At 34.6% G+C, this 26075-nt stretch overlaps 1 protein-coding gene across 2 annotated transcripts; it reads left to right on the top strand.

Moving 5' to 3' along the window:
- Positions 1–66: 66 nt before the first annotated feature.
- LOC138327560 (centriole and centriolar satellite protein OFD1-like) lies at positions 67–25758 on the top strand. 2 transcript variants are annotated; one of them, XM_069273740.1, is made up of 29 exons: positions 67–349; positions 1786–1992; positions 2602–2670; positions 2966–2996; positions 3209–3316; positions 4434–4576; positions 4874–4963; positions 5336–5419; positions 5731–5837; positions 6339–6458; positions 8760–8833; positions 10774–10865; positions 11306–11383; positions 14770–14837; positions 15433–15476; positions 15762–15913; positions 16460–16571; positions 16752–16800; positions 17302–17614; positions 17928–18036; positions 18411–18533; positions 18973–19060; positions 20079–20212; positions 20926–21093; positions 21582–21718; positions 22543–22683; positions 24186–24239; positions 24408–24457; positions 24986–25758. In XM_069273740.1, exons 1-29 carry the CDS (start codon positions 254–256, stop codon positions 25017–25019), a joined length of 3075 nt encoding a protein of 1024 aa, XP_069129841.1. In that variant the 5' UTR covers positions 67–253; the 3' UTR covers positions 25020–25758. The 2 variants fall into 2 exon arrangements, with proteins under 2 accessions (XP_069129841.1, XP_069129842.1); XM_069273741.1 differs by having other exon boundaries at positions 18411–18522; positions 18977–19060.
- The last annotated feature ends 317 nt before the right edge of the window (positions 25759–26075 follow it).

Here is a 26075-nt window from a genome sequence, read left to right on the forward strand (position 1 = left end):
TTTCCCTAAGGAGCCCCTTTCAGGTTTCAGCCAATCGCGTAATTTAGAACCATTTAGTCCGATGTAAACAAAGCGCAATTTTTTGAAACATGGCTGACAGAAGATGACAGGTGAAGACTGTTCACTTTTTGGATAGTCAACGTGACACTCACAATGTTATGATGTTCGTATAACTTTGTACGTGTTGTCAAGGGATGAATATTTTAGCGCTGCCGATTCGATAGACTGGGTAAATCTATACTAGAACCCAGAAATGGACAAGGAAGCGCCAGAGTACCTGTCGGCGGAGGAACTTCGAAATCGGTTGTACCACAACCTCCGTGATCGCGGTCTAGTCGATAATATCAAGGTGATTTGTTAGGTTTTAGATGATTGTATGCCTTCACAAAGGGGATACACAATTAACATTACAATTTGATTTCAGCTTGAATGAAATGCTACGCATTTATTGTTGACGACGATTTCACCTGGTGCCCGCCATGCGTGAAAAACGTGTTTACACTTGTTACATTACCTAGGCTATAACTATACTCCTAGTACCCAGTTTAGTTGACCGAAAAAAAGGATTAAACAATAACACCACTTAATTACATAGACTAATGTTAATAATTATTTTACATTTTGGTAATAAATACATTTTCAACAGAATAATTATTCAATATTGTCCATGTTTGTGACTGAACATATTCCACTAGGCCATTTAACTGATAATCAAAATCATTGCAAACTGACAACAAATACATTTATACTGGGTGGCGACATATTATCGTGAATAACATATTATCGTGATTTTGATTGACGTGGCATACCGAATGCGATTTTTAAACGATTTTGTGTTTAGAAAGATGATACTTACCAAAATTACCAACAATATTTGTCAAATTTAGAAGAAAATTTAATTTTTAACATATAAACACCAAATTTCAGTAAATCTTACCTCACAAGTACAACATTAGTCAGGGGGGGGGTGCATGATATCGGCTCTATTCTTACTCTTAGATAATAGTTCCGATTTATATATCGTCTGCTTCCTCTGATGATAGACAACAGCGTTCAAAAAACGAAATGTGTGTAAGGGAGGTAATTCAATGTTAGAAAAGAACGCTGATCGGGGTCACTCAAGCGCTTTTGACAAGACGACAAAATACAAGGTAGTAAACAATGCCGATTTGATTTGTTATTTTATTGTTTACAGAATTAATCACCACCAGAAATCATTCAAATATCTTTAAATTTTATTCAGAATGCTAATAATCTATACAAACATGAGAGAAATTTTTGTCATTTTACCAGAAATAGATCGGTAAATGGCGACCTCTTCATTTCCTGTGTCAGCGTAATCTAACGATTGGACATGTCATAAACAATACACGATTTCTCTCTTTTGCAACGCAGTTTTTACATCAATTAATTTTTCAAAAATAGTTCAAATGTTTATCTTTATGTTGATACCATATTTAATTTATTCCATCACACGTAGCTATTTTTAATATTTTTTTGAAAAAAATCACGATAATATGTTCAGTAAAATGACACGAACACCTATTTGACCGACAGGCCCTCTGGGCTGTGTTTATTGTAAAATATAATATAAATTCACTTAAAGCTTATTCATTTGAAGTGTTGTGAACTAAAGATTACTTACAACTCTAAAAATCTAAATTTAAATACAACGTTTAGAAAAAAATAGAGAAAAATCGGCATTTTTTCACGATAATATGTCGCCAGCCAGTAAGGTAAACATCATATTAAAGAAAATCGAACCCTCATCTATATTTATTTCAGAGTCAACTCAGGAACAGCATTGTATCAGAACTACAGCAAACAGCTAAAGGACAGGGCCAGCTAACTCTGAGGGACTTACGAGTCCCAGAGGAGGGTACACTGCTCCATCGAGCCTCTAACAGTCTTATTGCAGACCATTTACGTCGGTGTCAGTATGAATATTCACTCAGTGTCTTCCTCCCGGAGAGTGGCATCAGTAGAGATAAGGTTTGTACCACAGTAATATAGTTATAATATTTTTGTCCAACTGTCAACAGTATAACTTACGTTGTAGATATATAATTTGTTTGAACAATGATAGACATTTCTCCCATACTTGACAGGGTTATCCCGTGGTTGCTAGGGAAAAGTTAACTCTGTCTTTTACCAGGGTAGGGAAAAGACAGCTCACACGCGCTAGACAGTGACGTCATCAATACATGGGGCGACCATTTTTACCCTCAGCCACGTTCTTCACCATTTCTAATTTAAATATGGGAGAAAAATAATCTTACATTGGCCTGTCAGGTGGACAGGGATATATCAACCCTTGTGAAAGATTTTGACCATCAACCCTCGGCAAGCCTCTGGTTGACCAGTCAAAAAATTTCACTCAGGTTGAGATATCCCTGTCCACCTGACAGGCCCAAGTAAGATTATATTAGTCATATTTTATAACTTAATTACAGCTCTATATTAATTGCCTGTGTTTCTTTTCAATGATCGCTTATTTCTAATAGCAAAATTTAAATGACAGCAAAAGCTAAACTATATCATTGAAAGTAATGTTAATAATTTTAAATGTAGATTCAAGATATGTGTGGTTTTTTCCTGTAGGTCTTTGGAACCCATGATCTACTGCAGCTGCTGGGAATCAGCTCTCAATCTCGTTTGTACAGAAAAATGGTGAGTGACAGTGAAAGTCTTGTGAGTGTTAGAAATGCTTTGATAAATACTTATGAAATGTTGTTGTGATACATTATAGTAGTGTGTCTCATGAGTATTCTTTGTAACAACATTGAGCCACCGTACCCAGCAAGGGTTCAATGTGACTGTCCCTTAACATTTTGTGTATAGAGACAAAGTTCTACATTATGAGTGGAAATTGTTATATGCTATATTTAAAGAATGGAAGTTTTCCTACAGGATATATATTAATATATTTCTGTACTCCTTAAAAATGTTGCTATTTATTTTACAGGCCTCACCTCATGGGGAACACCACAAGAAAGGTAAACTGATATTTATCAGACAAAGTGGTATTGAAGTGTAAAGGAATTTAATGCTAAGTTACTGCCAGTAAACCTTTACCGATGTGATTTAAAGAGTAAAAATACATAACTGTTAGATAATAACAAACATGATCATGATGAAATAATATAGAGTATAATCATATCGATGCTGAATATTCACATCTTATTATGGAATTATGTTCTAATATCAGGATTCCTGTGGCAGCTCCTCAGTGAAGTCGCTAGTCTCCATGCCAACGCAGTCCAAGACTTCGGCACTCAGACTGACCTCATCAAGGTCGGCCCCATCACTTCTCTAGGTAAGATACAGACTGACCTTGTCAAGGTCGGCCCCATCACTTCTCTGGGTAAGATACTGACTGACCTTGTCAAGGTCGGCCCCATCACTTCTCTAGGTAAGAAACTGACTGACTTTGTCAAGGTAGGCCCCCCATTACCTCTCTAGTTAAGATACAGACTGACGTTAAGATACAGACTGACCATGTCAAGGTAGGCCCCCCATCACCTCTCTAGTTAAGATACAGACTGACGTTAAGATACAGACTGACCTTTTCAAGGTCGGCCCACATCACCTCTCTAGGTAAGATACTGACTGACCTTGTCAAGGTCGGCCCCATCTCCTCCCTAGGTAAAAAACTGACTGACTTTGTCAAGGTAGGCCCCCCCATTACCTCTCTAGTTAAGATACAGACTGACCTTGTCAAGGTAGGCCCCCCCATCACCTCTCTAGTTAAGATACAGACTGACGTTAAGATACAGACTGACCTTTTCAAGGTCGACCCACATCACCTCTCTAGGTAAGATACTGACTGACCTTGTCAAGGTCGGCCCCATCTCCTCCCTAGGTAAGATACAGACTGACCTTGTCAAGGTCGGCCCCATCACTTCTCTAGGTAAGATACTGACTGACCTTGTCAAGGTCGGCCCCATCTCCTCTCTAGGTAAGATACTGACTGACCTTGTCAAGGGCGGTCCCATCACCTCTCTAGGTAAGATACTGACTGACCTTTTCAAAGTTGGTTCTATTACTTCTCTAGGTAAGATACAGACTGACCTCATCAGGGTCGACCCCATCACTTCTCTAGGTAAGATAATGACTGACCTCATCAAGGTCGTCCCCATAACTTCTTTAGGTAAGAAATGGACTGACCCTGTCAAGGTCGGCCCCAATCACTGCTCTCGGTAAGATTCTGATTGACCCTGTCAAGGTCGACCCCATCTCCTTTCTAGGTAAGATACTGACTGATCATGACCTCATCAAGGTCAGCCTACACCTCACTAGATTTGGTTATCCTACTATCTTATCTCATAAAAAAATAAATTAACCATTTTGTAAATTCCTAAACAAGATGGCCTTGTTGATTATTATTTTTTTTTTTTTATATTTGAATTAAAAAAAACTTTTCCTACTTATAGATGAGAAACTTGTTGGTGTGGATGATCTTTACTCATCCAAAAGAGATGACCATCACAAGGTCGGAGTGACAGCTGTGGAGGACAGACTGCTGTCCTTTCAGCGTCAGTTAGAGGAGCGTTATAGATCTGATCTACAACTCGAGGTAAGGCATTGTTTGTTAGGTTACAAGGAGCTTCAGGCTAGACTAGTATTATCTGTAGAGTATATATGATAAGTAATTATAGTTATGATCAGAACTCATGTGTTCTCAGTCCAAATCATCCGGATTACAAATTTTCTTGACTTCTTGATTCTGATACTTTGTCAATAATCATATTTGTTTTCTGATGTTCCAGTCTGGATTGCGAGTTTTTCTGACTATCTCTGACCAGTATATTACGACCACTGTATTTTGTTTTGTGTAATAAATATATTATTGATGCTCTAATTGTTTTAACAGTTGGGCAGGATGAAGGACAATGAAATTGCTCGCATTCGTGTTGAGGAGAAAGAAAATAGTCGCCGAGAGATTGATCAACTTAGAAGAGAGGTAAGAGCTAAACAGACTTATGCTAGGGCCCAGTTTCCATAAAGACAGCATTGCAAATTTTAAGGAATGCTCATTTACTTAAATAATTTTCCTGGACTTATTTAATGCTTTCCAAAGTTGAAGAATGTTTGTAAAACTGGGTTGAGATGAAAATGATTTAGGTAAGTAGACTTCAATTAATGATTATCTAAGCTGAAATATTGCAAATTTCTGACATAAAATTTGACATCACAAACACTTTTAAATAGGTTAATTGAAGGGTTTTATCACAATATTTGATTTTTCTGAATATTTCTACCTACATTGCTGTTTGTGCCTTTATTTTCTGAAATATGTGATCACTTAACTTGTTTTTTTTCTCTGTAACAACAGCTGGAGAGAACCTATCAAAATAAAATTGACTCCATGACAACAAGGGAACGTAACTCTATTGAAAGAATGCAGAAAGAACAGGAGGTATGCCATCATCATCATCCACAATAGCTTGGTTTACAAAACCAGATATTCACTTATTATCTGAGAATGATAACATACTGTGATGGGGTTGATACATGCTGTGACTGAACAATGTTAAAAGATCAAATTTATGTCATCGCCATGTTATAATATTAGATAACCATGAATATTGCCTCTGGTGTGAGATTTCTCTTCAACACTTAGGGACAGGCTGTGTTATTCACAGTTTTCAGTTAAAACAATAGCACCCTGACACTAAGACAATTAGTCATATTTCTATTGAATATATGATTTTGAGAAAAATTTTTTAGATGCATGAGAAGGAGATATACACCCAGAGACAAACTATCCTCGAGGAAATTGAACAGCTGAGGAGGCGGGAGGCTGACGTCAAACGTCAGGCAGATATCAATGATAGGTAAGAATACTTTAATGTAACAACTATCATATATCAGACAAACTTTCCTCGAGGAAATTGAACAGCTGAGGAGGCGGGAGGTTGATGCCAATCGTCGGCCAGATATCAATGATAGGTAAGAATACTTTAATGTAACAACTATCATATATCAGACAAACTTTCCTCGAGGAAATTGAACAGCTGAGGAGGCGGGAGGTTGATGCCAATCGTCGGCCAGATATCAATGATATGTGAAAACACTTACCTTAAAGACTGTCAGTTATTGTCATGGCAAATATAAACAAATATAGAATTTCACATTAGAGCAACCATGTTTTAGTGCAGCATTTCTTACACTAAAAAGACTGAATTAGATTACTGCTGAAATATGTACTTTTACAGTAATTAATAATATCAAAGGAAATTATAGAAATGATTACCTTCTGCAATGTTAATCACACTTTGTAAAAGTCTCAGGGAACTTGTTGGGGTATTGTGTGTTTTATATATTGATATTTCTAGAGAGAAACAGCTGATGGAGGATAGGCTACGTGACAAGGAGTCTAACCTCAAACATCGGGAGCATCTAGTCAATCGGCAGGAAACAGAGTATGAACAGAAACTAGCCAATGAAATGACAAAGTAAGTACTAACAGAAAAATTACAATTTTACAATCACTAACATATTCACGCACTGCCTAGATAACTCAAAGATTGAACTCAAGATCAAGAGATATTTTAAATTATTTTTAGTGCTTGTGTATTTTGGTTTCCAGGTCAGTTAGTTATGTGAGGTAAAATATTTAAAGTTTTATTTTTAAGTTCTGATATTATACCATCACTGCTGGACATCTACAGTAAAACCCCTTTAACTCGAACTCGGATTCCTCGAATACCCCCTATTTGTCGAACTGGTCGTACGGTCCCGACCGTCTCCCTATATTATCTATGTAGCAAAACCCCGGATAGCTCGAACAGCTATTCGTCGAATACCTCTTATTCCTCGAACAGAAATATGTCCCCATTTCATCAAATACATAGTATTTACCCATGTATTCGTCGAACAGGTGTTCAGCCCTTGAGATTTTTTTACCTGTGTCACACCTGACTGCACCGACCAACATGGATAATTGCTCACGATCTTGTGTTTATACAGTTGGTGTGTCAAGCCTTTAGGTAATTAAGAGATTAATGGTGTCATTATTACCTACATGTACCTACACGATCGCAAGTCGTTGTTTGACGCTTACTTTATTTGAATATTTCAGAAAAGCCATTAAGTTATTAATGTTTCTCTCGTAATAATATTCGCTGTAAATACGAAAATACGGAAGTTGTTGATCCGTGTTAATAGAAAGTACGCATTGTGAAATGACAAAAGAGGCGAAAGATATTGCTGACGTCCGCTTAATTATAAAAGTTTATTTTTTTTAATTTCTTTGTTGGTTTCATTCGACAGGCTAACACAATGTTATTTATCGAAAGATGTAAACGATATCAAACGATATATGCAAAGTACATTTTATCAGTGCGTTCCGTATCTCGTAAATTGTATTTTGTAACTTTACTCGTAAAGACATGTAACCCAACGTTACGCTTTTACTAAAAAGACGTCTATAAAGATCATTTCTTATGTCCGTAAATATGCTGGTTAATAACTTTATTGTGAGTATATATTTTGTAAATATTTTAAATGATATATGATAATTAAATAATAGAAATGTACTCCTTGTTGACCAATATGGATTCTACATTGACCTAGATGACGATCGCTTACTCTGCTGTGAATGATTTAGGGCTTTCTCGTTAGCTTTTTCAAACGCTAAATTTATGTTATACATTTTTTTTGCAACTTGATATTGCTATCAATAAAACACTTAAATAAAGAAATCCAAAATGTTGAAAGATAGGGTAATTAAAATGTCATTGTCGTGCATTGTTTGTCATAGTTTGAGACCGGACATTTTGACTGTCGATCGTGACCAACCTCGGATGAGTTGAATACCCCGTATTCCTCGAACTATTGACCTGGTCCCCTGCTGTTCGAGTTAAAGGGGTTTACTGTAATTGAGTTGGGTACAGAGGATTCTTACATGGAGGTTTTGAGATACCAAAAATGATGTGGGTAATATTACATAAATATGATATACTGTTGATTAGTTTCACATTTATTTTGTAACGTCACAAAAATCATGTCAAAAGTGATGTCACAACTACGTACTAGAAAGTGGAAAAGTCAACGGTAAATTGTACTTTACCTACATGATTTTGGTATCTCGAATTCAACTTACATATTAATCTGGTTGTGATGGTACAGTTTCCTCTACAAAGACAATATTGCTATGTCACGTAATCATGGAAACATCACAGTATTTGTTATGTCACAATTATGTCTTTACACACATGTTTCACGGTATATGATGACATAGCTATATGACCTGTTAGAACAGGCCACTCCTGTGTGTCGTTGATATTTGCATGTCACCATGTGTAAAAATACATTTGGCACAGATTTGAAAATCTCAACTTAGAATTCAGTTTTGTTGTGGCATGACAGAGACATCAGTACAATCAAGAACTGCACAGAGATGTTGTTGGCATGAGGCTTTGTGTTTATAAAAGCTTTTACTGCATCACATATCAAACTGCCCTTCTGTTGGTACCCTTGGTTGTTAACTACAGATTGTGTGTGTTTCTCGATGAGTCTTTCAGTAAGCAGTATGTCACTGTGATCTACATTCTTTAAGTTAAATTTTAGATCTACGTTAAATGACATGCTATTCCTGTAATTTGTACTCGTTAATAAGATCTTTCTACATATAGATGTTAGATAGTTAACTACACAATGCTGTGGACTAAATGATCTTAGAAATATATTTGAGTAGTTTTGAGAGTTTGGTTTCCTGTCATGATCGACTGACATGTTTGGGTTTGTTTTTACAGATTCAAGGTGGAGGAACAAGCCAAATTTATGGCGAGGACACAGAACCTGGAGATCAGAGAGGCCAAACTTAGGGGTGAGTTAGGTGCAACTCAATGGCTAATAGATTGTCCATCAAAAGTAACAAATAAAAATGTATTTCCTGCAGCAAAAATGAAAATAATCTCCATGATTTGCCTTATTCAGATGTTAAATATGTTTCTATTGGCTGAATTAAACTATAGGTTCATACAGATGGCTTCCACGTCACAGAAAGTTTACATCCGGGTCCTCAAAGGTACAAACACAGTATGGCGACTGATAAAAACAATAACAGATACGTACATCCCTGCTTCATAATCGATACTTTGTCAAAAGTTTACGCTTTCATACTTGCAAATTCTGATTTTGAAATGGTTTCTTATTGTTTCACAGGTTACGGATGTTAACATTTTTATATTTTCATTTGTTTATTGCTAAATTTTAGTGTCGAAGCCACCTATCGAAGCGCTGCCGGGCCATCACACGTAGGCCTACCCGATTTTGTTCATACGTATAAATTCAGGTTGTGAAAAGGTGTTTATGAAAAGATTATCTATTTCAATTTATAATGTTTCTGTTATACATGAAAAACTGATCACAATACGATATGATATAAACAAAACGTGCACCTGACCAGACCACGGCCGCTCGTGTATGGCTTCGTCGCTGGTAGATCACCGCAGGCAACAGCATTGTTGGGGAAATAAATCATATTAATAATTACCAACACTTTTATCTCAAAAAGTATTTGTTTAAGATATATATTCTTTATTTAATATGTACATGTTGTTTTAATGGAATACTCTTTATCATAACAAAATTACGAATAGTAATTAAACTACTGTTTTACACGTATGACTGCCGATCTCGTAAAATAATATGGTGAAATCGTTCAGTTTTCATGCTGCAGATTTCATTTTTAATATTTTATTTTCAGTCGCTTTTATGCCATGGACTGCTGTGTTAAGTCTCAAACTGAAGTGGTATTACTTTTAGATAATTGGAATACATATTAGGTAGACTTCATTTAAATTGATATACATGTAAATTACAGATCGTAGTACTGTAAATGCCGACCAGGATACATTGCGCACGACTTCGAGAATCCTAAATACTCAAAGTTTTGTTTAAAAATATGATAAAAAGAACCTACACACTGACTCATTTGTATGTTATAAACTAAATCCCAAAGTTGATGACAAAAAATAACCAGAATACGTAATTTAATGACACTGAAAATGGACGAAATTCGGGTTCTCGGCTGTACTGTAATGGCTGCCGTGGGCTTGGGGTAATCTACGAAAGCAAATGTTTAATTTTGCACTAATCACACAACGTAAAGTGTTTTATCAAGAAACACTTCGAAAGCAGTAATTGCTTATAATTACATTTTGAGGGACTTTGAATTTAATTTGTAATTTCAAGTTGATATTTGCAATATATCTGTTAATGTTTATACGTAATGGCGACCGTGTTTTCTCGTAGCCGTCGAAAATGGAGTACAAACAGAGTAAAATATATGAATACTATATGTTTAAATTTGTATAGTATTATAAAATATTTTTATTTACACTTTTTGAAATGTAAATAACGCAATAGTTCTCGGATTGGCGTACTATTTATTACAATAAAATGTAAACAAACATCGCAAGCGGCTGTGTTCCCACAATGTTTATGTGTACAGATATAAGAGTTGTACCTTTGAGCGCCCGGATGTACCTTTGTGTGACGTCATCGCTATCTGGCTGAATTAAACTATAGGTTCATACACTTCTTCCACTTGCTATAAATTGTTTGGTTGGTTTGTAGAACTGAAGTAGTAATGTCTTTGGTGGAATTTATCTACAGGTTCATGCACTTTTTTCACTTACTATAGATTGTTTGGTAAATTTGTATGTCTGAAGTAATAAAGTCAAAGTCACTTCTACTTTACATAAGACTGATACACTGTATTAGACACTTTGTATATTTTTCAATGCCTGATAATTGTCACAGAGGATGAACGACGTGTGGGTGAGGACAAGGATCATCTACAGGGATTAAAGGACACGCTAAAGGACAGAGAGGTCCGCATCAACGAACTCGAGGTAACACTTACAGTTTTGGCTTCCAACGTATTTTAAAAGCCCCACATCTCTAATACAGGAGCACTCTTGAAGTGACTATCTACACATTTAGTTTCCAGAAATGTTCTCTAAAACTGTTAAATTCATTGTTTTAAATTAAAATAACCTTGGGCCTGTATATGTGCAAAAGTGGTTTAAGGTCCGTTTTTCTGAGAAATTCGAGATGGCTGCCACACCCTGACTTACAGTTTAGAACAGAATAAAATAGTCTGGTTTTCATCATACAGAAGCCATTTTAGTTTTCTGGTTTATTTTGTTCAGTTACATATTGTTGAATTTTTTTTTATCAATTCTGAATTCTTTCCAATGAAATGCATTTACAGATAAATGGATGTTACCGTAGGTACTTATGAACAATGATATTTCAAAATTGTGAAAACTATCATGTATTTTATTTACAGACAAAAATTCAAGAAGAGAAGCACAAAGAAGTGGCAGCTTCACGGCAGAATGAACTTCTCCATGGCAAGTTACGAGATGTAAGTTAAAAATCTGATATTACTCAACTAGACGCAAGGAGTGTCAGCTCCTTGTGAGATATCTTCTCTTTGATTCATAACACTGTTTACTACAAGCTGTAAGTGATTACCACACTAGCTATAAGTATTGTCAGATATGTCACTTCCTTTTCCTTTAATGCTTATGGGAAGAAGTAAGTAATCTGCAGTAATTCTTCTAGCCATTGAGATAATCAGTTCCTTGTGAAAGTTTTCCCCTACTAGTCCAGTAAAAATAAGAAAAATATAGGCCTAACCTCCAAATAATTGTAACAGAATTTGTTTTCTGCTTTTTGGGTTGGAGGATCTTAGTATTTTACCATGAAACAAGTCGCCAAAAATCATATGTTTGGAAGGTCATTTTTTTCAACACCCGAAAAATAAGAAAATATAAAGAAATCACACTTTTCACCACTCTTAAAGTACAATATCTGCTATTTTTGCAATACTTGAAATATGAATTCGGGTATAGTACAAATACGTTGAAATAATACAATAATTGCAGTCAATTCAAGAAATAAAGAAGGATGCAAATGGCTCAAAACCTTTTGAATTTAGCAAGCATTACCGTTTTTGTTCTTTTTAGATGTAAACATTTATAAAATGTCACCCTGAACAATATTAGTTTATGTTTTATGTCTTAAAGGATTACTTTTTCTTTGATATTAATGCATGATCGATAAAACATTATAGCTAGAAAAAAACTAAATATTAACCTGTCAAGTTGACTGATCGTGCCAATTTGAAGTGTTTTCATATTTAGATTTTTGGCAAAACACCTATTTTGGTAGCTAATATTTCGGAAAATAAAAAAGCAAATGCTTCCAAATATGTTATATCCTTTTTTGTATTTTGTACTTGTTATCTTGATCGTTTGTTGTAAAAACGGTATAAATATGCACATCTTATTAAGTAGTTAACACTTCCTATCACGTTAATTTGGCTGAATACCAAAATATGTGTAAGTCCATAAATCTGCAATACAAAAATCTTAATTTTTCGAATATGCTTTATTCGTTTGTCATAAAATTTTGCCAGTGAATAAATCAGAACTGTGATGATTTTCAGATAAAAAATTGAAATTGAACTTTTATTTTATTCTTTTATCTCATTGAAAATTAAGTAACCCTCATCCGGTTCCATTATGGAAAAATGAAAACTGACCTATTCAAATATTTGATAAAAAAAGAAACTTCAATCTCACTTTATTAAGAACGTTCCATTATGATGGTAATATCCAAAGGATTTTGCAATCTGATTAGATACAAAACAGATATTCACGTGTTTGATATTTCAACTTAAGGACTTAACCAATTGAGAAGTTTACTCAAATTGGCACTAAATGAGGATTTGATCGACCTCACATCTTTTATATTTGGGGATATCTTGATATAGTTGTCTCTTTTAGGTGAGAATAGCCTACATAGAATCTGAATTAATAACTATCTAAACACTTGAGATGGTACTTACTGAATAATTCTTGAATAAAAAAGACATATTATTCAATTTCGGCTTCAAAATATCCTTGGAAAAAGTCAAAATACTAACTTTGAGCAACCATATTATCTCAGATAGTGAAAGTAAAATGTTTTACTTTTAAAGACTTTAATCAACAAGTTTAATTTAAAAAGATTCCACCAAAATGAGTATCAATAGTATTGTTGATGATAACAATTTTTTATCTTAACAATCCAACAAAAGCCTATTTGGCTGTTACAAGGATATAATTATGCAATTTCACGTTGTCATATTTTTTCCCTGCGTTGATTTCAACTTATTATGTTTTTGGCAATCCCTGCTATTGTTATAGCGTTCTTGTCATATTGTAATTCTTTAGTATCTCATGATAACCATGTAAGTTTATATTTGGCTTCAAAGTTAGCAAATAATGCAAATATCCCTATTTTTCTGATTTTTTGGGGGTCAAGAAAAACACTTTCCCAAACTTTTATTTGTTGCGACTTTTTTTCTTGTATAAAACAAAGTCAGATTTGTATGAAAAACAAAGAAAAAATTCTGTTGCAATTATTTTGGGGCAACACCCTATCTTTACTGGACTATACACCTATACCGGTAATACCGTTTACTACGAGATGTATGTATACTTACCACTGTCACTCTGTGCTAGATGGGTGACTATAAGGTGCTATGAGATGTATGTATACTTACCACTGTTACTCTGTGCTATAGATGGGTGACTATAAGGTGCTATGAGATGTATGTATACTAACCACCGCTACTCTGTGCTATAGATGGGTGACTATAAGGTGCTATGAGATGTATGTATACTTACCACTGTTACTCTGTGCTATAGATGGGTGACTATAAGGTGCTATGAGATGTATGTATACTAACCACCGCTACTCTGTGCTATAGATGGGTGACTATAAGGTGCTATGAGATGTATGTATACTTACCACTGTTACTCTGTGCTATAGATGGGTGACTATAAGGTGCTATGAGATGTATGTATACTAACCACCGCTACTCTGTGCTATAGATGGGTGACTATAAGGTGCTATGAGATGTATGTATACTTACCACTGTTACTCTGTGCTATAGATGGGTGACTATAAGGTGCTATGAGATGTATGTATACTTACCACTGTTACTCTGTGCTATAGATGGGTGACTATAAGGTGCTATGAGATGTATGTATACTTACCACTGTCACTCTGTGCTATAGATGGGTGACTATAAGGTGCTATGAGATGTATGTATACTTACCACTGCCACTCTGTGCTATAGATGGGTGACTATAAGGTGCTATGAGATGTATGTATACTTACCACTGTTACTCTATGCTATAGATGGGTGACTATAAGGTGCTATGAGATGTATGTATACTTACCACTGTCACTCTGTGCTATAGATGGGTGACTATAAGGTGCTATGAGATGTATGTATACTTACCACTGCCACTCTGTGCTATAGATGGGTGACTATAAGGTGCTATGAGATGTATGTATACTTACCACTGTTACTCTATGCTATAGATGGGTGACTATAAGGTGCTATGAGATGTATGTATACTTACCACTGTCACTCTGTGCTATAGATGGGTGACTATAAGGTGCTATGAGATGTATGTATACTTACCACTGTCACTCTGTGCTATCGATGGGTGACTATAAGGTGCAATGAGATGTATGTATACTTACCACTGTCACTCTGTGCTATAGATGGGTGACTATAAGGTGCTATGAGATGTATGTATACTTACCACTGTTACTCTGTGCTATAGATGGGTGACTATAAGGTGCTATGAGATGTATGTATACTTACCACTGTTACTCTGTGCTATAGATGGGTGACTATAAGGTGCTATGAGATGTATGTATACTTACCACTGTCACTCTGTGCTATAGATGGGTGACTATAAGGTGCTACAGGAGAGTAATGCTGTGATGAAGAATGAGCTGGAAACTCTCAGAACGTAAGTCTTTGTCCTGTGTGTAAAATGAATTAATTTAAAAGTCATTTTCCCCTGATAATTGTTAGGTTTCTATCATAATTAATGAAAATTATAGGAAAATGAACATATTTCAGTACTGTTCATCAAAATTCAATAGTTCTGAGATAATTAAGATATCTATTATATAATAGTGAATTACAATCATCACAAATACATTTATGTATGATATGCCATATGTATACAGTAAAACAGGGTTATAACAAATTTCAACTAAATCACTTAGAAGCATATTTGTTTTGCATATATTACAGAATCTGATATGAAAGTTGACAGGAAATGAAAATTACTTAGTTACAACCCTAATTTGTTGTGTGTTCGTTATAAACCTGTTTTACTGTACTGTACCAACATAAGTGTTCCATTTGTATTAATATTTCATCAGGATGATCTGATGCTCTAAATCCCCCACGTTTGATAACATATCAAAATAAACCAAATAGACTGATAAGCATTATCATCCATTTTCCTAATTTACTCCTGTATGACATGATACTGGCTGATTGGACTGTTTCATGATAAGTTTTCTAATGTTTGTTGTTGTTTCCCCATTTGTCAGGAGGCTTGCAGAGTTACTACAACTGAACGAACGTGAAAGAGGAAGTGAGTTGTGATTTAGTACTGATGAGAAATTTGTTTATTATTCAAATAAAAAATCAGAATAAATTTAACTGTTTTTATTGCCAGAACTTTGAATTTGGAAAGTTCAACATAGCTTTGTTTGATATGTTGTACTGTTCAAGAAAATAGAGACAATTATAACAATAAGTAAAAGTTTTTGTAAATCGTCCTAAGACATACAGAAAGGATATTAGTTAATACTATCTGAATAGGTGTTCTTATTGAATTATGTGGTGTAGATATGAAATTGCCATTTGTTGTGTACAGGACAAGAAGAGATGATGAGAGAACTAAGACGACCGTCCCCAGAGACTCTCATGTTACAACGTGATTTAGAGAAAGCCAAGGAAGCATTGCGACAGGAAACCACCCTGTCTAGTGCCCAGACATCACAGCTAGAGAAACGCCTACAGGAAGAAGTGAGTTATCTCTCCTGTTTGAATGAACATAAATGGATCTCAAGGTTATTTATTCTCAACAAAATGTGTAGTGCTTTATCCCAACATACTACAAATCCAGAATCTTTTTGACGAAAAGTTATCAACTCATATAGATTGCACATAGTAAAGAAAAATATTTCACAAAATGCTGAGTTTTGACTGGTCATTACAGCTTGATGAGGTGAATTGTTGTATGGGAGTATATATGATTAGTGACTGATAACAATATTAGATTGTAGAGTTGATGATCGACTTTTCCTGTGGCTGCTATTAAAATTTGGTATTATATGGGAGAAATATGATATGGAGACACTTGACATTTCAGTATTATAAATAACCCACGGTACACTAATTTCAAAGGCGAAAATAATCTATGAGTAGTGATAGTTGGTAGTAATTTTATTGTATATCCCGACCAAATAATGATCCCTGTATAGGTTGTCTGGCCTTCTCCCATAGAGATAGTATACTAGCCTTTATACAGCAGTCCCTACACATATTCAGTTTATGGTCATTATTTTTTAGATGGATCGTAATCGTGACCTTCTACGGAGGTTTGAGGATCAGACATCACAGATGAAGGATATGAACCGAGAAATAGTTGACCTTCGGTCACAACTGTCTGTCACTCATCAGGGTAGGTGGAGTTTTCAGAAAAATGTCTTTTGTTTCTAAACAGTTCATAGACTAGAACATAAAGTCTGTTGGAGAAAAATAATAATTTGATAAACATAATCATGGTTGTTGGAATGTTTGTGAAATGATAGATTTATTAGCTATGGTTGATCTAGAGCATTATTTCTTTCCATCCTAACAGCTCTCACCAATGAAGTGTACAGGAAGCCAGTGCGCCCTGGTGGTGACAGGTAATTATAACTGGGTTAACTCAAACAACTTAAATTTGTCTTTTCTAAAGAAATTTGATATATAGTAAAATCATAAGTTTTTCTATTTATTCTAAAAATTTAAATATATTTTCTCCAATTTTGTGGTTTACCTACATTATCAAAATCAATATGTAGTTCTGTGTAGGTTTTATGACTTACTTCTAGGTCAGATATTAGAGTAATTCATGCGTAATGACAATTGCAAAGTCATTAAAGATAGACTTATATATTCTGTGTAGAGTTCAAATATGTTGGAAATAATAGCTATTTACTTACATACTAATGTACCTTCATAGTGTTACATATTTTGAATTCCCTACCAATTGAAGCTTATAGTATATCAAACAAAAGTAAAACAAAATAAAAAATCTGACATTGTATTTAGTGTTCAAGATAATGAGTACATCAAAAACAAAAACAAGTTTAATATTCTAAAGCTCTGTTGATAACAAAATCCTACTTTCTGTTTATCCGACACAGTCGTGGTGGATCTCTCCATACATCTAGACAAGTGCCTGACAACACAGAAGGTGGAGATGAAGTTCCCAGAATTCCAACTGATCTCTCCCTGAGACTGGATGTCTCAAGCCCACGACGTGCATCACGGCGACCCAGGTTTGAAGACAATGATGTGTACAATGACATTGATGTAGACTTTGGGTTACTTCCCTCCACTGGTGGGAAGGTTTACACAGATCTATCAGAGGAAGACATAGAGAATGGCTCACTAGGATCGGCGGACATCGTGGCCGAGGCTAAATATCGACTCCGAAGTCTGGAAAAGGAAGCTTTGGTACGTCTGATTCCACTGGACTTCATCAGTCACTATGGAATATATGTATACAACCGCCAATACAGTAGGATAATATATATCCCCTTTATATAAATGTATGAAATGTAAAAAGATTTTGGTTTCAAGTCTGCTATTACAACTCATGACAGGAGTTTGATATGTATATATATGTATATGCAACCAAAATATTAAGTAAAGCTATACCTAAAATTTACTAATTTTATAAGCAAGTTTTAAAACAGATTATGAGGAACATCAATTTTGTTACAAAACTCTATTTCACATAATTGGTAATTACTACCTTTTACTCCAGAACCTAGATAAGGTATACCGAGACTTCCAGTACCAGATGATCAACCCTGTGGTAGACACGGAACCTAGTCGTGCCCCTAGAGGGAGCCAGCCGTCAAAGGACGGACAAAGTAAGAGCTAGCTTTATACTCTTATAAGATGATCTTTTGTGGGCAAAGTTTGTCAAGTAAAGATGAGAGTGGACATAATCAACAATAGAAGCAGCCCTGTGTATAATGTGTCTAGGAGTCACCTAATCTTCTGTGGTTACTTTACATATAAGTGTCCATACATTTTGCTCTAAAGGTACTTTGGCATTTTGATTTCTTTGTAAAAAGACTCTGTGATGTATGAGGTACATAGTTTTGTCTGAATATACTTATCAAAAGTTATCAAAACAAATTGAGAAAAATTTAATTTGTTTGTGCATACAAAATAACATTAGAAAGTTTGAGATATATGGTAGTAATACAATTTTATTTTTGTGACCCTGTTTGATTGGCAGGCCAAAAGAAAGTAGAAATTGTTGCGTCCCCTGGAGAAAGTCCTATCCATCGACCCATGTCTTCTACTCCGTACCAACAGGCAGGCCGTGGATCCTCACAACTAGCAGGCGAGTATCTACATGGTAAACCAATGTTGTTTTATCATATCTGAAGATATGTATTGTACAGAAGTAAAGCTGAGGACAATTTTCATCTTAATTTGGAGATTTATTCTACCGATATACTGTAACCAAACATTTTTTCACAGATTTGCGATTCAAATATTTTGAGAAAATTATCTCTGCAAATTAATATCTAAACCATTCATATTGATAGGAATTTTCATTCAGTTTTTAAATCAACAAATGTTAATCTTTGCAATCTTGTTTTAAAATGGAAATCGCGATATTTAATAGAAAGCAGGTTTATAGCACTATAGTGTGTTGAGTACATTATGTTCATGCTTGTGTAGTGGTGATGTCTGTAGCATACTGTAGGACTTATCACATCAGACGTTTGCCATAAATCCACCATTCTACCTCGCTTTACTGATATATATTGCTTTTTGTTGGACTGTTACAGACAGTCTACATGAACTGACGGGATCCCGCGACAGAGAACACCCACCTCCCAGGTTTGACATCTCTAACATGTCAGATGATGGAGAACAGTAAGTTTCTACTATTTATTAGCATATATATCTTCTTGTGATTTTTATAGTCAAACTTTGATACCTTCCTTAATATAACAAAACCAAAATAGCTGAGGTTGAAGTGTAGAATTTAAAAACTTGATTAACAGTTCAATGATGTACCTGTCAAAGTTTCAAGTAAAATATCACTTTAATTTACAAATTTATTGCCAATAATAATAGAAAAATCACAAACAGTGCTTTTCCTCATAAACCTTTGTATAGTATATGTGATAACCCGAGTTGTCTGGTCATTTTAGCTATCAGGATGAGAGGATAGAGAAACCATTGTATATATTTTATATGTAAACTGTAATAACCCGAGTTGCTGGTCATTTCAGCCATCAGGATGAGGGGATAGAGAAACCATTGTATATATTTTATATGTAAACTGTAATAACCCGAGTTGTCTGGTCATTTCAGCCATCAGGATGAGAGGATAGAGAAACCATTGTATATATTTTATATGTAAACTGTAATAACCTGGGATGTCTGGTCATTTCAGCCATCAGGATGAGAGGATAGAGAAACCATTGTATATATCTTATATGTAAACTGTAATAACCGGAGTTGTCTGGTCATTTCAGCCATCAGGATGAGAGGATAGAGAAACCATTGTATATATTTTATATGTAAACTGTAATAACCTGAGTTGTCTGGTCATTTCAGCCATCAGGATGAGAGGATAGAGAAACCTTTGTATATATTTTATATGTAAACTGTAATAACCCGAGTTGTCTGGTCATTTCAGCCATCAGGATGAGAGGATAGAGAAACCATTGTATATATTTTATATGTAAACTGTAATAACCCGAGTTGTCTGGTCATTTCAGCCATCAGGATGAGAGGATAGAGAAACCATTGTATATATTTTATATGTAAACTGTAATAACCCTAGTTGTCTGGTCATTTCAGCCATCAGGATGAGAGGATAGAGAAACCATTGTATATATTTTATATGTAAACTGTAATAACCCCAGTTGTCTGGTCATTTCAGCCATCAGGATGAGAGGATAGAAAAACCTCGACCAATCACAGTCTCTGACCTTGAGGCACGGCCAGGGTCACCCAGTATCATGGTGGTGCCAGGATCAGGGGCGTCGAGTGAGGACAACACTCCGGCTGTGAAAGGTTGGTTATCATAGCAATGGTATACACCATCTGTGATAAGACAAGATATGCTATGACATTTTACATTCAATATTAACTGAAATTTTAACAATGCAGTTTAACACTGATGAAACAAATTGTTACAAAAAAAGAAGGGTAATTTGTACAGTTTAAATTATATATGTTTTTGATTGTTTGAATATTGTTCAACTGATGATATAAACCTTGATTTGAATCTTCTTTCTTGTCTATCAAGCTGATTATGTTTACAGTTAAAGTTAGGTAAAGATTATCGTTATCACCTAAGATAGTATGTACATTGTGTATACTCTTGTTTCTAACAGAGACAGTTAAAGTTAGGGAAAGATTATCGTTATCACCTAAGATAGTATGTACATTGTGTATACTGTTGTTTCTAACAGAGACAGTTAAAGTTAGGGAAAGATTATCGTTATCACCTAAGATAGTATGTACATTGTGTATACTCTTGTTTCTAACAGAGACAGTTAAAGTTAGGCAAAGATTATCGTTATCACCTAAGATAGTATGTACATTGTGTATACTCTTGTTTCTAACAGAGACAGTTAAAGTTAGGCAAAGATTATCGTTATCACCTAAGATAGTATGTACATTGTGTATACTCTTGTTTCTAACAGAGACAGTAAAAGTTAGGCAAAGATTATCGTTATCACCTAAGATAGTATGTACATTGTGTATACTCTTGTTTCTAACAGATCTTGGGAAGCCACTACCTCCCCTGGGTGGGGCTAAACTGGCCCCTATCAGTCAGCCAGAGTCCATTACCCCTACTAGACCCCCTCCAGGGGGTAAACTAGCCCCTATGTCCCTTGATGATGCCTGGAAGGCCCCTTCTTTGGAGGACGCCTGGAAATCTCAGACAGGTGAGAATATAGACAATAGGCATACTTTGTCTATGGTGGATTGTTATCCAACAGTAAAGCATCTCCTACATCAGCCCACATTTTGAGATAGATTCAGTCGATTGATGTTTAGATATTTTTATGGATTGGAGTCCATGTATTTCTATCTGTTATTCAAATGTTATGTCAGTTTAAACTACACCTGTAGTCTTAATAATCGCGGAATTCATTTTCACAGAAAACAATACAAAGTTGTTTATCTTGACCTTTGTGCAAGATCTCAAGAAAAGCTTTGCAACTATTGTTTTGATGCTTTGATGACAATTGAACATTTTACTACTTATCACTTTTTGACAGCAATGAAATAGAGGTGCACTTTCTATATCATCATTATTAATGTTTGACTATTTTACTCTGACACAAAGATTTTCATCATTATGAGTTTTCTTTAATTTGTAGCCCCGATGACACAAAGATTTTCATCATTATGAGTTTTCTTTAATTTGTAGCCCCGAAAGAAGTAGCTAGCCCTGAGGACGATGATAAATGGGAGGAAGAGAGAAGGAAAAAAGAAGCTGAAAGAAAGAAGAAAGAAGAAGAAGCATGGGAGCGTGAGCAGAGAGAACTGGAAAGACTACAGGGAAAGGTAAAGATAATGCTAACCAATAGGAAGGAGGATTTGTCTTCATCATCATAACATCAAATCTTTTATGTGCATCGCCTATCAACGTTTTGTTTTGTTGTTATTTTATGTACACTTTCATGATTAGCCAATTGCACAATCATGATTATATGAACACAAAAAAAATTTGTTAGATCTTTAAAGATGCTCCACCGCTGACAAATGGTATTTTCTCACTATCAAAAACAGGAGCAGACGATTTAGTATTTTTCTTCAGTTACAAAAGTTACTTACTTTCCAACATTACCACCATTGAAAATTTTTAGCTTCTAATTTTACTTTTAAGTTAAAAATATGAAAAATAATTAATTGCATCCCGAAAAAATTTGGTGGCATTATACCCTATATGAAATGAGGTACTTATAGCGCATGCACCAAAAGCAAAATAAAAAAAAAAAATATTATTTTTTGTTTTAATTAGACATATGCATACACGATTAAACACCAATAATTGTTCAAAGAATGAATATCATTTATCCTCTGTCGGTGGTGGAACATCTTTAAGTAAACTTTTATACACTATTATGATAGTTTCATGTTGTATATTAGGCTATTAGATATTTTGATTGGTCTTAATTAAAACCACATTAACTGAAATAATATCTTATATAAAAAGTTGGCTTTGAATATAAAAATGAATTCAGCATTAATTTCAATGTCTCATGCAAAAAAAAAGGTTAAAAGATGTTAAAATGGTTGCAGATTGTTTGTAAACCTATCTTAAAACTTGTTTTACAGTTATTTAAGTTTGTTTTAAAGTTATTTAAGTTTTAACCACCTATTTGTAGCGAGGTGCAGATGATTTTGAAGATGATCCGCTGTCTGAGCCTGACAAAAAGGAAGAAAAAGAAGACGACGACGATGGAATTGATCCAACCATGAAACAGTACATGGCCATGGTGGCTCAACAGAAAGAAAAAGAAAAGGAGGTGAGGAAAAATGTCCATCATTGTTCTGTTTTCTTTGTTAAACTCCCTAGCTCCAATTCAGTGAACATTTCATATATAGATAGTTGTTCTATCAATAATAATAGTGATTAAGAAATGAACTGAGAGAAATTGGAATAGTTAAGTATGGATTTAAATCATTTGTAATAGGTAGCGTTTATGGAAAATTATGTCTAAACACTGTATATACTAGGCAAACTATATTTTATATCCAATAACAATTTTTAAATGTAATCCTATATTTGTTTTTGTATTGAACAGCCCAGAAAGGTAACTTAGAACAAAAGCTCGGTGTGCTTCATGTCCTCACGACACTCATCATTGGTCTCGTATCTTTAGACACCTCTTATTTTCAGACACTTTGATGAGCAACTGTCACATATTTATTTATATAGCTAGTGTGAGAGTTACAATGGAGAATCTATGTATAAATCATCATTCTGTCACACCATTTTCGTTTAAAATCTATGATTTATATTCACATTATATGTTAATTTATTATGGCCTCTGGTCACTGAGCACGATAAAACATTGATGACACTGAAGGGGCACCCTGTAAATATACAATTATCAATGATAAAACATTGATGACACAGAAGGGGCACCCTGTAAATATAAAATTATCAATGATAAAAAATGATGAAGTAATGCTGATCGATGTATAGAATGCTAGTTAGATGGTACAGATCTCCTGTTATATATATAGAGATTCCTACATGAGTGGCTATATGATATGAAATTTATTAAACGAGTTCAATAATTTGATAAACCACAAGCCTTTAGGCCAGTGGCATATTGCATTATTTAACGACTTTGATAAAATTTCACATCACTTAGTCACAAGTTTAAGATTCTATTTATCACATAACTTTTATTAATAGAAATATAAGTAAAACTTTAAATTTTGTCTCTATATAAAACAGTAGAAATCTGGCTCGGATGTTGCGTCTCCGTCTACTGAGACCATCATGCAACATCATATATAGATTATGATGTCAAAATTATATGTGAAATCATAATAGTGTTATTGCACTTGTGTCTTATGATATTCATGACATGGCTAGACGGGACAGTTATGTGATAGATTAGGTTAATGCTAGTTATGTGGATTAGTAATAGAAATTAATTCTCAAGTCAGTATGTATATTCATTAAAAATTGTTCAGTAGATATGTGTACAGATTTCTGGTTTTCAAACCTTGATAATATAATAGAAAAGAGAATATCAGTATGGCAAACAGAATCAGATTGCAATATGAAGTTGTCAAATTGTTGTTAATTCTAAATGGCTAAAATGTCTATTTTAGGTCTCTTAGGTTACAGATCTACAGTTCTAACAGTACATCAGTCTACACTATGTGTGTGAAGCTCCATATGCTCAGTCATAACAAGTAAAATTATATGGGGACCTATGATGTTAGTCTGTGATAGATTATATATAACTAACTATGATCAACATTTGATTATTTACGTTTGATTTTTCAGCTTGCCAAGAAAGCCACAGATACATGGTCCAAAGGGAGGAAACTCTCTCATGCAGTAAGTACTAAACCTTGGTTGGTGAAAAGTACTAAAGTATGCTTCACAATCTAGAGTTCTTTAAGTCTTATTACAATGATGGCTTCCCTTGATATTTTGCATATACAGATGTACATATATATATATATATTGTGGTTTGTATACAAATTCTTCTATTTGCCTTTTCAGGACACACTTACCCAGTCCGAGCAGGAGATGTCTGCCGCCGATGTTTACAGGTAACTACTGTGTATTGTACACTAAATCTGCAATCAGATTGTCACATTCATCTCCCAAGAACACTAGTAAATTGGAATTTTCATTAAACTTAATTTAAAAATGCTCTGCCATCGACAAATGGACTTTTTTCTCTGTTGAAAAAAGAGCAGATGATTAGTATTTTTCTTTAGTTACAAAAAGTTACTTACTTTATACCACCATTTAAAAGTTTCAGCTTCTAATTGTAATTTAAGATAAAAATATTAAAAATAATTGATTACGTCCCAAAAATAAAGTACTGATGGTGCATGCACATAAAAGCAAAATAAATTATTTCATACACATTTTTGTGTTAACTAGACACATATAAACATAATTATATATCAGTTAATGTTCATATGATTGGTATCATGAATGCTCTGTCAGTGTCGAGCATCTTTATGAAAAGCTTTTGTTTACATATCTTTTTGTCAGTTTCAATATAATTTTATATTAATTATTGTACATACAATTCCACAATAATCAGCTGTTGATATCTATATTTCCAGTAACGACGGATCAGAGGCAGATTTCCAGTGGTAGTGAAGATATGGACAGCCAACGGTAGCATGGGGCCATATACAGTTGCTAGTGTACTAGTGATTTCAGACATGCTACATATATTAGATCAGTGGTAATAGTTATAGAAAAGTTAATTGAGTATGTAACTGGTCTATGTGGCACATATCACTAACGTAATGTGTTTATACAAGGTGGAGAGGTACATAGGCAGAGTGGTTGTGTTATGATGTGTGTAGGTGTGAAGATGTGTTTACGTATGTGATTGTTGATATGATGTTTGAGGCTGTGTATGTGTGATGGTGTATGTGTATTTGCCAGTGTTTGAGGAGAGATCTGTTGTTTGTAAGGGTGGAGCGTTATGTGAGAGTCCTGTGACAGTAAGTGGTGACGACAATGAATCTTAGGCGCAAACTTGTGATAATACCAGCATTTATTGGTACAGAGCATTTTAGTGTAAAATGACTTTATTATTTAAGTAATCTTATTTTTAGTTTTTGATTTTTTTTTAAAGTTTTTGTCTGTTTGGTTAAGTTTGGTGACTGAGTACCATGACTGAATGTTATATGATCTGATACAGCTAGGTGTTTGTAAGGAGTGAAACTGGACACTGAGATGTCGATAACTGTAATTTTGATATTACGGTAAATCCTGTATATCAACTAGCACTTCAGCAATTATGTACAGTATAATTTTATATTAGAAATTGTAAATATGTAATATTGTTTATATTTATTTCTTGAGTAATAAATATGTATCCCTGTTTGAGTTTCCTGTCTTTGTTACTTACACAAGGAACCCATGTGTACATCTGTATGTAATGTTTGGGGAATAGGAACAGCTTTTGAATACATGTAAATGATGCGGTCATTCTCGGTAGTGGATGAGGAATGAATAGTGAAAATAGTGGCAAGCACTTGTAATATGCTGCTTTGATTTGTCGGCCATCTTGTTGACTGATCAATTCCAAAATGCCATATGCACGATTAGGACCTATGAGGAGCCTATACATATGCAATTTGAGAATGATCCCTTCAGTGCTTTCTAAGGAATAGTGGTAACAAATTTCAACTATCAAAA

The sequence above is a fragment of the Argopecten irradians genome, chromosome 7, assembly GCF_041381155.1.
Source record: "Argopecten irradians isolate NY chromosome 7, Ai_NY, whole genome shotgun sequence".
Lineage (NCBI taxonomy): Eukaryota > Metazoa > Mollusca > Bivalvia > Pectinida > Pectinidae > Argopecten > Argopecten irradians.